This window comes from Arvicola amphibius, chromosome 7 (genome assembly GCF_903992535.2).
Source record: "Arvicola amphibius chromosome 7, mArvAmp1.2, whole genome shotgun sequence".
NCBI classification, from domain to species: domain Eukaryota; kingdom Metazoa; phylum Chordata; class Mammalia; order Rodentia; family Cricetidae; genus Arvicola; species Arvicola amphibius.
The window spans coordinates 117,653,651-117,668,197 of NC_052053.1; the positions used below are offsets into that span (position 1 = coordinate 117,653,651).

Here is a 14,547-nt window from a genome sequence, read left to right on the forward strand (position 1 = left end):
GCCTTTTGTATTGCTCAACTGCAGTTTCTCTGGCTTGCTGCATCGATAACAATTTTTCCTGCAAATATTAGTTTTTGGCATGTTAAAACGCAGGATAAAGGATGAATATGAGCTAAACCTTTTTTGTTAGTTTTAAAATCTATCCACATTTTAGCAGCCACAATTCTTCACACGAGAGTCCCAACACATTAGTAATAGAAACACTAAAGGCAGAGCTTATCAAGTGGATGAACTTTGCTAGTCCCTAACTCAACCTTACTTCATCTGTAGTATCAGATATGCCCTTCTGCAATGTTTAACTTTATGCACAGAATTCAGAATGTGGAACACGGGTTCAGAGAAGTGTCTGGAGTAGAGATAAGCACAATGGGCATTTCAGATACAGATTTAATGGGGCTCCACTGCCTGCTCTCACTAGATTGTTCTTTTAACTTTATTAATAATAAAACTCAGGAAATCCTAAGTATGTTGTCAAGCCATCTTTGATACACAAAACTATGACCTGATTCTTACAGATATAAGTTAACACTTTCAATTCCTTTTCTGCAAGGGAATTTTTTTTTCCCTAAAAAGTAGATTGATGGCAACTTCCATCGCTAGAGATATTTTGCTTGAGGATATTATCTTAAAAACATGGGCAATTTCGTCTACAAAACTTTAAACTGAGTTAATTGTAACCAATAAAGAATAATCAGGCTACATCTTAATGAGAACTGTGGCATTTCATGTTCGTATATATTGTGTGATGTTTGGAACAAGGTAAACTTTTCCATTTCTTATAGACTCATCAGTCTTTCATGGATAAACTTTAATGTGTTTTCTCCTAGCTTTTGCACTGAATTGTTACCTTCATTTTTATTTTGGTAGTGCTCAACGTTGTAATTTTAAAAATATTTTCAGGCTTCCACCATCATTTCCACAAGTTTCAAGAAAAGTCAAAAAAAAAAAGAGTTTAACATTACTTAAAACTATGGTACTAGTAAGTTAGGTTTTAGTATTATTTCTTCAAAGCTCAATTTGCATGAAAATATTGTCTTTCAGTTTAAATGGTATTTGACAGTGAACATGTAATTGTTTCAAAACTTGAAAACCACAGTCATTAATTAAAAGTAATTTAAAGTCTGGTGTCTACGCATTTTGTTGAATGCATATGATTTCAGTGGAATTAGTTTCTTGCATAAAAATGCAATAAATAAGAAAAATAATAAAATCCCAATTATGAGAAAATTAATTAGAGTAATGAAAATGAACAGTAGATAACACAACTTTTCTACTTTAATAATGGAAAATTATAAAGGCATGCAGCAGATTGGATATTTGCATGTAAGTTTGGGCACAAGATATTAGTTTGTTTTCTGTCTGGGCTAAGGAATTTAATAGACTTATTCTGTAATTAAATTTAAGAAGTTTGAATGATTGTTTTAATCTTCTGAATTCTGTAACTATAGATGAGAAATCCCTGCAAACTAAGAAAAAATATTCAAAATCAACTCTCATTTCCATGTTAAAATGTTGTTTTACTTTACTGTAGTTATATCCTTATCGACACGTTTTACCATCTGTATTTTTATATTTCTACTCATAGACTTGTTTTAGGTAAAGTTTCATGAAAGTGAAACACACACACACACACACACACATACACACACACACACACACACACACACACACACATATAATCAAGTAAGTATACACACAGATTTTAACAATTAGGCTCATGGAGTTGTAATTTCCAGAAAGTTAAACCCATGATTTCAAACCTATTATCTGTAACGTTATGAGGTAGAGTAAGAAAGCTAGGTCAGTTTTTTTCTGGAACATAGTGCAGCCCAGGTCTTGAACTTGAGGCAATCTTCTCTTCAGCTTTCAGTACTGCCACTACAGGCATGAGCCACCACATCTGGTTGGTTCTATAAATTCTGATCAATATATATGGTCATGTGACAAGCATCACACTCAAGATATAAAGCATTCCCATTATCTCCACTGCACACCAACACAGTCACTAGCCTCCTTTGGTGTGGGAGGTCCTTCTGTCTATGTGTTGCTTTCATTGGTTAATGAATAAAGAAACTGCCTTGGCCTGTTGATAGGGCAGAACTTACATATGCGGGGAAAACTAAATAGCATGCTGGGAGAAAGGAGGCAGAGTTAGGAAGAAGCCATGAAGCCATAGAAGGCAGACACTGGAAATTTTACCTGGTAATCCACAGCCATGTGGCGACATATGGATTAATAGAAATGAGTTAAATTGATATAAGAGTTAGCCAATAAGAAGTTCGAGCTAATGGGCCAAGCAATGTTTTAATGAACACAATTTCTGTGTGGTTATTTCTGGGCTAAGATAGCTGGGCAACTGGGATTAACAAGCGGGCCCTCCTCCTACACTCCTTTATATTTAGCCTTTTATACTTTGCCTTCTTTAGATGATGTAAAAGAAATACTTACTTTGGAGAAGAGATTTGCTTTTGTTTCCACAGAAAATGAGAGGCTGTGGATTTATTCAGAGTTAAGAAAAATCCAATTTGATCAAGGACGACCACCTGAGAAGTCTCCGACAAGAATAGATGGCCCAGATATCTGAGTTCTTCATCCAGAACAGGTCCCCATAAGATTATCAACGCCCCAACCAGCTGGAAGTAGTCTGGAATTCTGCACCCACATTCCAAAAAAATGGACTATGGATATTTTCTTTTGCTTTTTTGAAAGAGGGGGGGAGTGGTGCAGGAGAATTTTGTCTGTAATCTGTCAATCATGTTTTAAATAAAACGCTGATTGGCCAGGCAGGAGGTAAAGTTGAGAAAACCAGACAGGAAGTAGAAATGATCTAATGAGAACAGAACTCTGGGAAGGAGGAAGTTGATTCCTCCCACTCCTGCCCAGATCACCGAAGCAGCAGGATGTGATCTGCCCCACTGAAAAAAGGTACTGAGCCATGTGGCTAACATAGATCTAGAGCTAATGGGCCAATCAGCTTTGTAACTTAAAAAAAAAAAAAAAGAAATACAGTCAGATTGGCTAAAATCCAAAACACCAACGATAACCTTTGCTGGAGAGGTTGTGGGGTAAGGGGTATACTCATCCATTGCTGGCGGGAATGCACACTTGTGCAACCACTTTGGAAAGCAGTGTGGCGGTTTCTCAGGAAATTCAGGATCAACCTACCCCAGGACCCAGCAATTCCACTATTGGGAATCTACCCAAGAGATGCCCAATCATACTACAAAAGAATTTGCTCAACTATGTTCATAGCAGCATTATTTGTAATAGCCAGATCCTGGAAACAACCTAGATGCCCTTCAGTGGAAGAATGGATGAAGAAACTCTGGAATATATACATATATACATGCTAGAATACTACTCAGCGGTAAAAAAACAATGACATCTTGAATTTTGCATGCAAATGGATGGAAATAGAAACACTATTCCGAGTGAGGTAACCCAGACCAAAAAAGATGAACATGGGATGTACTCACTCATAATCGGTTTCTAGCCATAATTAAAGGACATCGAGCCTATAATTGGGGATCCTTGAGAAGATAATAAGGTGAACCCCCCCCAAAAAAAAGATATAGTAATCCTCCTGGATATTGGAAGTAGACACGATCGCCAGGCAAAAATTGGGAACTTGAGGGTGGGGCGAGACGCGGCCAAGGGAAGATGCAGAGAAAAAAGCGTGAAGGGGAGAATGGGAGGGAGCTCGGAGGAATGGGATGCTTGGGATACAGGAAAGGTGGATATGGGAGCAGGGAAGCATATATCTTAATTAGGGAGCCATCTGAAGGTTGTCAAGAGACTTGACCCTAGAGGGGTTCCCAGGTTTCTAGGGAGACGCTGCCAGTTAGTTCCTTGGGCAGCTGAGGAGAGGGAGCCTGAAAAGGCCAGATCCTATAGCCATACTGATGACTTTCTTGCATATCACCATAGAACCTCCACCTGGCGATAGATGAAGAAAATGACTGAGCCCCACATTGGAGCACCGGACTGAGCTCCCAAGGTCCTGATGAGGAGCAGAAGGAGAGAGAACATGAGAAAGAAAGTCAGGAACGTGAGGGGTGCGTTCACTCATGGAGACAGTGGGACAGAACTAATGGGAGATCACCAACTCCAGTTGGAATGGGACTGATGGATCATGCGACCAAACCCGTCTCTCTGAATGTGGCCAACAGTGGGGGCTGACTGAGAAGCAAAGGACAATGGCGCTGGGCTCTGATTCTTCTGCATGGACGGGCTCTGTGGAGCCTTCTCAGCTTGGTCGATCACCTTCCTGGACCTGGGGGGAGTTGGGAGGACCTTGGTCTTAACATAGAGTAGGGAACCTGATGGCTCCTTGGCCTGGAGAGGGAGGGAGGGGAGGTATGAGTGGAGGGGAGGGGAGGGGGAGGAGGAGGGGAGGAGATGGAAATTTTTAAATATAAAAAAATAAACTATGGGAAAAAAGAAATACAATCACTAATTCAAGCTTATTTTACTTAATATATCTGGAGATTAATCTATATTATTGCATATTCTAGTAGTTCATTCCTGTGTAATCAGTGAACAATGCTACACTGAGAAGTCATTAATACAATTGTTATAAATATCTGTATATATGTTATTTTCATTTTCCTTGAGTAACTGCCTTGAATCAGAGTTTCTGGGTTCTATGGTGTGTATATTTATATATTTTTGAAGAATCACAAAAACTTGGTGATTTCACTGAAAGAATCTTAAGGGTTCCATTTTGGAAGGATATTACCTGTAGAATTCCTGTTATGGGATAAGATGGTGCCAAGTGCTTGGGAGATATTACTAGAGTCTATCCTTTCAAACAACCTATAGGAATAACTCCCATTATGTCCAGGTGAAACTATGAATCAAATCATCATTAGGTAACACAATTGCTGACAACAAAATTAAGCACAATGTATTTTCTGCATTCTGTGTCCTTTTATGATACTTGAAATAACAATAATAAAGACTGGTTTGCCTAGTGCTAATGTATATACCTAGTTTGAGTACTGTGGTTAAAATAGGGCAGCCGTTTACTATATTAGAAAAGAAATACGCTGTTTTAGTAAGTCTTTTCTTGTCATTGAGAATGGCAGACAAAGGCAGGATTATTACCGCTCACAGAACAGAACAATATTTACTGTTCCTATTGTGAATAACAATCTTTATCTTACTTTAAAATCTTTTTTTGTTTGGCTTCAACGTGTTTTTAATAGTTTTAGTCTGAAATAGTTCAGCTTTCCTTTGGTATCACCAAGATCATTAAAGCAAACCTCTTTTCATGGCAGAGCAGAGGTAGTTGATTTTCTTCATGCTATCTGTTAAATAAAGGAGCATGATGTACAAATTAAATTGAGTCAGGATGCAGATTTGGGATGCATCTTAGAGGTAATACAGTCCTCTGTTCTCATGATAAGGAAATTGTTGCTATTGCAAACATTTGGAACCTGTCCAAGGTTTCACAGCTAATTAGAAAGAAAGCTGAAACTAGAATACAAATATTCATAAACCATTGTTTATTTTACATTATAAGAACACATTTTAATATGACAAAATTTAAGAGTATGTTAATTTTTAAAATAATTATTTTTACAGAATAACCATAAATATATTAATCTCTGGTATAACATATCTAAAGACATCTTCTTGAGTGTTTTTAAAGATGGGTATAGAGGACTGTTTAAACAATGACTAGAGTCATCTTGGATTTTAGTTCTCAAACTTGCAAGCAGATTAAGAATTTTGTAGATGACACGTAACTAAAACCCTGGCAAAAATAGCCTGAAAAATAAAGTCATTATTGAAATGAAAGAAGTGAGATTTTGTTTACAGCTTCCTCTCAGAGAGGGAATTTGTTTGCTTGCTCCATTGTGTAATGTTCCTGAGAGCATTTTTTTGTGGTTATATTTTACCCTCATGTCATACCCTTTGATTTACCAAAATCGATACAACTGAGACCTTCATTCAAAGAGAGCATATGCACTGTTCAATGACCTATGAGGAGACCTGACATTAGAGGAAAGAGGCGATTGTGGTGGAAATAGAAAGTATAATAGCAATAACTGAAGCTGATTCTTAGCTGGAAGCACAAGTCACAGAACTGAGACAGAAAACTTGGAGTGCTAGAAGCGCAACCTGACAAGGTCTGTGGAACCAGGACTTGGAAGGCATCCTGGCTCCCTCCTTGCGAGCTGTCTCATCAGGCAACCTAGTATTCCATTTTTTGTATTCACCTACAAAGTGGGTAAGTGAAGATCCATTCTCAAGGAGCTGATACTAGTAAAATATAATAAAACCAGTGAAATACACAAATAGCACTCAGCATATAGAAAATGCTTTAATGACTTATTGTTATATAAATAGGAGGAAGAAAAGCCAAATCACCAACCTGGTGACTTAGGAATTGAGGGGGTAGTAAATACCTACCAAACAGGAGAAGAAAATAAATTTTTAGTTTTGTTCCATCTTATAAGCTTAACATCTTTGACTCAGACTGAAAGATGAGTCTCTGTGAAGCTGTTTGTGGGTTTTCTTATGATCTTAAGTATCTCTACCAAGAAAATCATTATGGGGCAAGACAGTGCATACACACCATTTATTAACTATGTGCAATATATTAAGAACTTTAAAGAAAAAAAGACAGCTTTGCTTTCTTAGGCACATGCTTCTCTATCTCCTTTCTTGGCTATACAGCTTCTATGCAGGGCACAGGACTCAATATCATACAGTTTATAAAAGACTTAAAGTATAAGACGTTATTGAATTTGACATGGTACAAAACTGAATGCTTTTGCTGAAGGGATAAATGTTATTTCAATTATTCTGTAAAGGAGGAAAATAAGAGAAAATAATATTATTAACTGTGTGCATATTTTAGTAACAAAAAGGATATAGAAAGAAATCCAGGTTTTCCAAATCATATTATGTTATAATTTTATACACATCCATAACAAAATAAAATACTGCAAGCAAACAATGATCTATGGAGTCATTTACTTATTCCTCTTAATGCACCATAGTGACAACTACTATTTCCATTTTACAAATGAGAAGATTGCTATGTAATTTACAAAATATCAGCTGGCTACTAAGTGGCAGAACAAAAATTTGAATTCAGTACTCTGGGTTCCAAAGTCCTTTTCCCTTTAACCACTGTGTTCTAAACCCCACGCAAAATTTGGTCCTTTACCTGGGGGGAGTTGGGAGGACCTTGGTCTTAGCATAGAGTGGGGAACCCTGATGGCTCCTTGGCCTTGAGAGGGAGGGAGGTGAGGTATGGGTGGAGGGGAGGGGAGGGAAGGGGGAGAAGGAGGGAGGGAAGGGGGAGGAGGAGGGGAGGGAGGGGGGCGGAGGAGGGAAGGAGATGGAAATTTTTAAATATAAAAAAAATAAACCATGAGGAAAAAAAATTTGGTCCTTTACAAATCAGATGTTTAATGGCAGAGCTATGGAGACCGATCTCATGAAAACCCCTACAAAAGAACACTTGTGCCTAACGCTCAGGGAACATGGTGGAAAAAGGGCCAAAAAATGTTTAAGAACCAGAGATCAGAGAGTTTTCTGTGAGACAGTTTCCTAGAAATGTCAGAAGCTGTACACATAAAGTCTCACCAATGTGACTGCCTACATGTGAACACACATGTGAACTGAACAAGATGACAGCAACAGACCATACCAAAGGGGAGGGGGAAGATTACAAGTCCTCAACCCTATAGAAAGGATGACAGCAATGGACATGTCAAATGGGATGGGAAGAAAGCCCATGAGGCCTCAACCCTATAGAAAGGATAACAGCAATGGACATGCCAAATGGGATGGGGGAAACCATGAGGCTTCAACCCTATAAAAAGGATGATAGTAATGGAAATACCAAATGGGATTGGGGAGAAACCAAGAGTCCTTAACCCATAGAAAGAATTGCAGGCAACTAAGGAATGCTGAGAATGGGAGAGAAAGTCTTATACAGGGAAGCCCACACCAACTGTCATCAATACCAAATGGTCAGCCCTGAAACCATAGATACAAGTAACAATATACAGAATGAGCAAGTTATATTTGTATATTTAGGAATACATAGGCATACACATATATGTATATAACAACAAATAATGAAAAAGAGGTCATGAATTTGAATATATAAGGGTTTGGAAGGAAGGGGGAAATGATACAATCATAATTTTAACAATAAATAATTATTATGTTAGTGATCATAAATGAATTATATTAATAAGCTTACATAAAGAAATTGGAATACTAGCACAAGATTATAATGCATTTGTGTTTTGTAGCTACTTAATTCGCTTAACATTAGCCTATTCTATTTTCCATCTGTGTCTTCAGAGATGATAGAAACTTATGGCTGACAATTATTCATATTTATATATATATGAGTGAATAAATAAAAAGTAATATATATATATACATACGTATATAATATATATATATATATATATATATATATATATATATTCACTCATTGGTAGACATCGCATGTGCTTTCATGCCTTGCCTTGGCTATTGTGAGAAATACCAAAATTAGTGTGGGAGTGCAGATGCCTCTGACACCATGATTTCATTCCCTTTGGTTATACATCCATAAGTAAGACTGTGAGATCATGTGGTAGTTTTGTTTTTAAATTATGAGAACCTCTACCCTGTTATTTGCACCAGTTATGCTAATTTACAGCCCTATCATCAGGGTTCAAAGTACTTTTTCTACACATCCTTAGTGCCTGTCATCTGCGTTATGGGTAACTGATATTCTCAACACGTATCTGATCACCAGTGATGATGGACATCTACTGCTGACTTTTGCCTCCACTCCAAATGCCTATTGCCTACTTTCCTACCAGGTTGTGTTCTTAATTGGAGATTATTATATATTTCAGATATTATTCACTTGTCAGATGTGTAGTTTGCCTTTTATTTTTTAGTGTTAGGGAATTCTTTTAAGCTATAAGAAATTTAAAAAGTTTTGTGTTTAACCATTTATGTGCATCTTAAATCATCCTGTGAGATATATATCTCCACCTTGCATCTTTTAGATCTAATGAATACTATTTCATGAAATACTAACTCGGCCTTATGTTTGTTGATAATTAGACATCAGTTACATGTTTGGTCCCTGAGACTTCTTGGTTATTCTTCGGAAAGTTATTCTTATTGACATGTACAAGACTGCCAAAAATTCACAGGTTTCACATATAATCTAGTTATCATTTTATAATATTTGATATGTAGAAATCTGGAACACGGGTAATCAAGTGCTACTACAGTCCGTTTACCTCTCTAGTAGGTGGCGAGAAACTGGGAGAGTGGGCACTAAAAGTGAGGCAGACTGAAGTCTCATGCAAAGCCGACTTTATTCAGAGCATCACACAATTTATACCCCCAGGGTTAAGAAGAGTCACCTAAGTATACAATCACAAGGACAAACCACACGTGACAAAACCACATTTTCCCATTGGAGTATATAAACAAATAACAGTAGTCAGTTGTAATGAACAGTCTAAAGTGAACTCCAATCCACCACATCTGGGAGGGCCACAAAAGCACATTCTAAAAAAATATTGTGTTTTTGAAGAAATTGAGGTCACAAGACATTTGCCCTGTTTTATTGGAGTTTACTCACAAGCACTCAGAATTCTCACATGACTCCATTCTTAATCTGTGTTCTGACAATGATCCTCAGTGAATATCTATTAAATAAATGAATTTTGTTCTAGCTACAGCACCTGTTCATGAGGTTATTTTCCTAAAGAAGAGATGTAGTTTTTTAAAAAAAAGTATCAGCCAGAGTGTGGGTTCCTAGGTTGGGCGTGTAGCTCAGTGGTAGAGCGAACGCTTGGCATGTAGGTTCCTAACAAAGCCTATTGTCTTCTCTCATGTCAGAATACATTCCTCTCTCTAAGCTCTGTGGTGCCACCTAAGAACAAGAGCACACAGAGAAAATTAAAGTCTTATTTAAACTCAAGAAGCAAACATTTCCCCAAATGACAATATATTCTCTTCTACATTTCAGTCATAAACATTTCTCTACATGCAGTACCTTTCTATTTAGTTAGACTTTTAACCAGTATAATTTTGTTTATTTGTTCAGGATCGTGTATGTTTTTGCATTACATCTATTGTACACTTCATCACCTGAACACCTGCTGAACTAAAATAGTCTTGCCAAGAAAAAATTTGAAATTATGCAATCTGCAATTCAGTCCACAGCAAGCACTTGGGTAGAATTTCTTTTATACTTTTCAACATCAATTACTGAACACCCTGCATAGAAATATTGCCAACTGAAAAAGCTAGAGAAGCAAGGGTAACCAGGTGAACATTACTATCACCTTAGTTCAGGACTTTTCAGATTCCTAAATTAAATAACATTCATAATCACTGCTATGTAACTCACCAGAACATTCTTAAATTCATAAAAGTATTAAGGGGAAAATCAACCTGATTGTGTGATCTCTAATAAATATGGACCTTATATTATCCAGACAGTTTTATGTATGGGTGTGTGCTACAATTAAATACAAAATGGCTACTGAAATTTCTTGATATATAATTAATAAAAATTATAAAAGCATAAATATAAAGCTCTATTGCCAATGTTATATTAAATATATATTGCACTAAACCAGACCACAACTAAGAGTACTAAAGCATAAGGTAACAAGCATGAATTTATAATCCTTTTGTTGCAAAATAGCTCTATTCAGGTGCTAAGTCCAAGCCTACAAATTTTCTATTCACTCACTGTAAAGAACAAGAAATTCCCAGAGTTTTCTGACCTAAATATAACTTTAAAAAAAATCAACTCAGATTTTAAAAATAGCAGGTGAAGCAAGGCTTTATAAATGCACTAATAGGTTTTCATAAAAACTTTTAAGTATAAAGGCACTAACAGGTTTTTGTAAAAATTTCAAGTTGACATAAAGGTATTAAAATAAGTAAGATAAAGTTTTTAGGAGAGGGCATCTTAAAGAGAAGAGAGGGCTAACTATAGCTCACTTCATGCTAATTGGCATATGCAATAAATTAAAGAGAAATTCTGCATCTCAGTATGGAAATTGCTTTGGAGCTGTGCATGTGAAGGCAGAAAAGAATTCTCTGTCTTTCCCTGTCTCCTTTTGGATGCTCACACAGCAGTACAGCACAGGGCACGCTGCTGCGGATTTTAACTGTTGTATGGAACTACTCAAAATGCTTTTGATCCATTTTATCTTCTAAGTTAGCAAAGAAATGTTGCAATAAGAAACACCAACAAAGATCTGGAAAAGTTAAGCTCTGGATTACCATATTGTGTGCTCCCGCCATTCAATGCTTCATACAAAGGCAGTGGTGTTCAAAGTAAGAAAAAAAATGTAAGGAGAAGAGAAGAAAGGAAAACTGGTCTCAGAAAGTGCAAAGCACCAAGTAAATAATATTCTTCTACATCACTTCTTTTTCACAGAATGGATGTTAAAAGAGTTGCAGCAATTAGGCTTTTGTTAATTACCAGCTGTTGAAACAGATGTGTTGACGATCCTTATTAGTTAACAGCTGGGTGAGAAGAACAATTGATGCTCCCTAAAACCAACAGCCAGCTGCTCTTCAGTAATTATCTCCAATTAATAATACAGGTGACAACAGCAAAAAGCTCCCATCCCTCTCTTTCAATAACGTTTGCAGTTTCAATAACCACGGCTTTATCATTACACAGTACTAGATAATACATTTATTACAATAAGAAAGGTTGGTATATTGGAGTTGCATTAACTCCACGGTAGCTTCCATTATGCAGTTTCTGCAGAAGGAATCAGACAAGTGCTAAAAGTAGAAGCAGACATTCTGTAGGCTTTTATTTATCATATTTCAAATGTCACTGCCAACTTACTTCTCTAGTACTAACAATAAGAGCTAAGCACTTAAGTTCTTTGAAAAAGAGAAGCATAGCTAAAATCTGTTCTCTTTGATTTCCAGGTGTTTTCAACATAATGTTTTATATTCAGTTCGCTGAAGCAATATATTTCCTCTTGGTATGCCTAAATAGCAGTGTGTTGTTCTCTGGCTTATATTTCCTAGGTGACTGGTAGAAGCAATTTTACCAAACTGGAGATTTTATCACAGAGCAGCAAACATTTCATGTATACAATGCGATCAGCAAAACAAACAAGCAAGCAAGAAATGAAGAAACACACTTTAGTTTTGTAGACATTGCCTATGTCATGTAATCTTCAGGTTTCTAATTGTAACATTAAAAGAAACAACATCCCAATAAATCACACCAATAACAGCACAATGATTACATACTTCAAAACTGCATTTTCTACTTCTTACATTTTAGATGTTTCTATTAAAACCCCACTTATTAGAATGTAAAACAAGGATGTAAAGAAGCCAGACAAACCATCTCAGTCCTATGAAGGTGTCTACAAGAACTCACAACCATATCTATTCACTAATTAGAGAACACTTAAAGACACTGCCTTTCTGAAGAACAAGGATTAGAGTGAGCTGAATACCCTTCTTTCACAAACCTTCCTTGTGGCTCTCTTGGGTCATCACAAGCAGCTTGTGTTATCAGAATTAAATAGAAAAGCCTGCTGATGATCAGTCCTGAGTGCCTCAGTTGGGCATCAGGACGATTAATAGGGACAGAAACTTTAAATAACATGTAAATAATTCATTCCAGCACAAGTGGCTGTAATAAAGTGAGCAAAGGAAACTTTCTAAAGCAACTTAGGTTGCCAATTGGGTTATATAGGTGCCTGCTATAAAAACCATTACATAAAAACTCTCAATACGTTCAATATAATTGTGACTCCTAACATGAATCTGTAATGCTCATGTAATTACAAAGTAGAGAGAAGTGGACATATAAAAAGTTATCCATTTCTATAAAAGTAACTTTGCAGGATCATACGTAATAATAAGTTTCTGTAATGACAGGGAACCACCTAACAAGCTATTAAAATACATAACTAGAAAAGCTAACTTAAAAATCTCTATTATTCCACTCTTTCTCAGTTCTAAGTAAAGACCTATTTTTTTTTTTTTTTTTTTTAGCACAGTAGCTGGCAGAATAGCTAGCTGTTTTCTGCCCTGACATTGGACAGCCAACACTTTCTTCCCATTGCCTGCAGCAGGAGCCACGTGCCAGAGCAGCCAGCCATGCTTTTCTAGTTTGTGGAATGAACGGACTGCAATCCCCACTCATTAAGCCACCACTCCAACCATGATCAGCTTCTCCTGGAGTAGAGGGCAGCCCTCTCATCATATTCCAGGTGACTTGAGCAGGGAAAGCAGAAGCGCAATCCATTCTGAAGCCACATCCTAAATTCACTCCTGTTTAAAATCACCCGGGAAGTATATGCCCTTTCTTTTCTACGAAACATGGACATCAATACATATGTAGCGAACATCTGGCTGAGCCACAATTCCTCTAAAGGCTTCCTTTTCTGAAAATCAAAAAATGATTAGGTCTAACCCAGAACAGTAACCAATTATCCCTATGTGCTTTTTCATAACAATTTCAATGCTTTTCAGCATAAGAATTTTACAGCATGCTTTACTACCCTGAGATGACTAGCATGACTTTCCCAACTTGCTCACTGACAGACGCACAACCTTATCATTTTTAAGTCTCATACCTTTTTTTCTATGCTTCAACTTCTGCATTTTCCTTCTTTTAACCAATCACCACCTTTCTCCATGAAGCAGATATTCTCCTATTTTACACTTCTTGGGCGTATTCGTATCAGATGCACGGGTTTCCTTAGCATAGCTGTGAACTAGCGTACCTAGTAGTGATGATAAGGAATCAAATAGCACATAGTTTCCTCACTGTGCAGATTAGTGCTTCTACTATGGCAGGATCATTAACTGCATAGGAAAGCTTCTCAAGATCAAACAGGACCCAGTAGAGCTCACACGATCAGGGAAAACTAAGCTCCATGCTGATGCTTCCTTTCTATTATCCCAACTTTTAAAAGTTGAATTTGTTTTACTTCTATAACAAACACTCCTCCTCTTAGACCGTCACACAGACTCCACAGGGAATTAGCACTGGAATCACAATATGACCACTGAGCTTTGACTACCCATGCCAATCAGTTTCATCTTTGTATTTTCAAATACCAACCACGCATCTTGCTGACTCTGGAAAGGTAGCATTTTCTGCACAAACTCACTCGACTTCATTAATCAAATCCATGTCTTAATGCCACTGCCTTTGTAAGTAATGTCATTTTCCCTATTACCCAGTTAGAACTTGAAAGTAGCTTAAACATTTCCTTTATTAATTGTGCTGAGTAAGTCAACTCTTGCTACTTTACCCTCAAGCTTCTCACTGTTGTTTATTTATTACTACTATTGTTGTTCAGAGAAGTCCCGATCTTCATCATTGCATTCACAGAATTCATTAACATCCTCCAGTATTTCCTGCCTTTCTATGCTTTTATAATTATCCACTGAAATTATTAAAATGATTACATTTCTGTTGTCCAATTACCAAGTCATACATGTTCAGGTTAAAATCTTTAGAGTTTATTTAATTTTTGCTTCAAGAAAAATAAACTC

The 14,547-nt window shown here is 36.8% G+C and overlaps 1 protein-coding gene across 1 annotated transcript in view; it reads right to left on the reverse strand.

The window, feature by feature from the left end:
- Window positions 1-14,547, reverse strand: part of Mipol1 (mirror-image polydactyly 1) — a 204,244-nt gene that overhangs the window by 46,538 nt on the left and 143,159 nt on the right. The window contains 1 exon segment of the mRNA XM_038335748.1: window positions 1-58. Within this exon segment, the coding sequence (XP_038191676.1) occupies window positions 1-58 (58 nt within the window).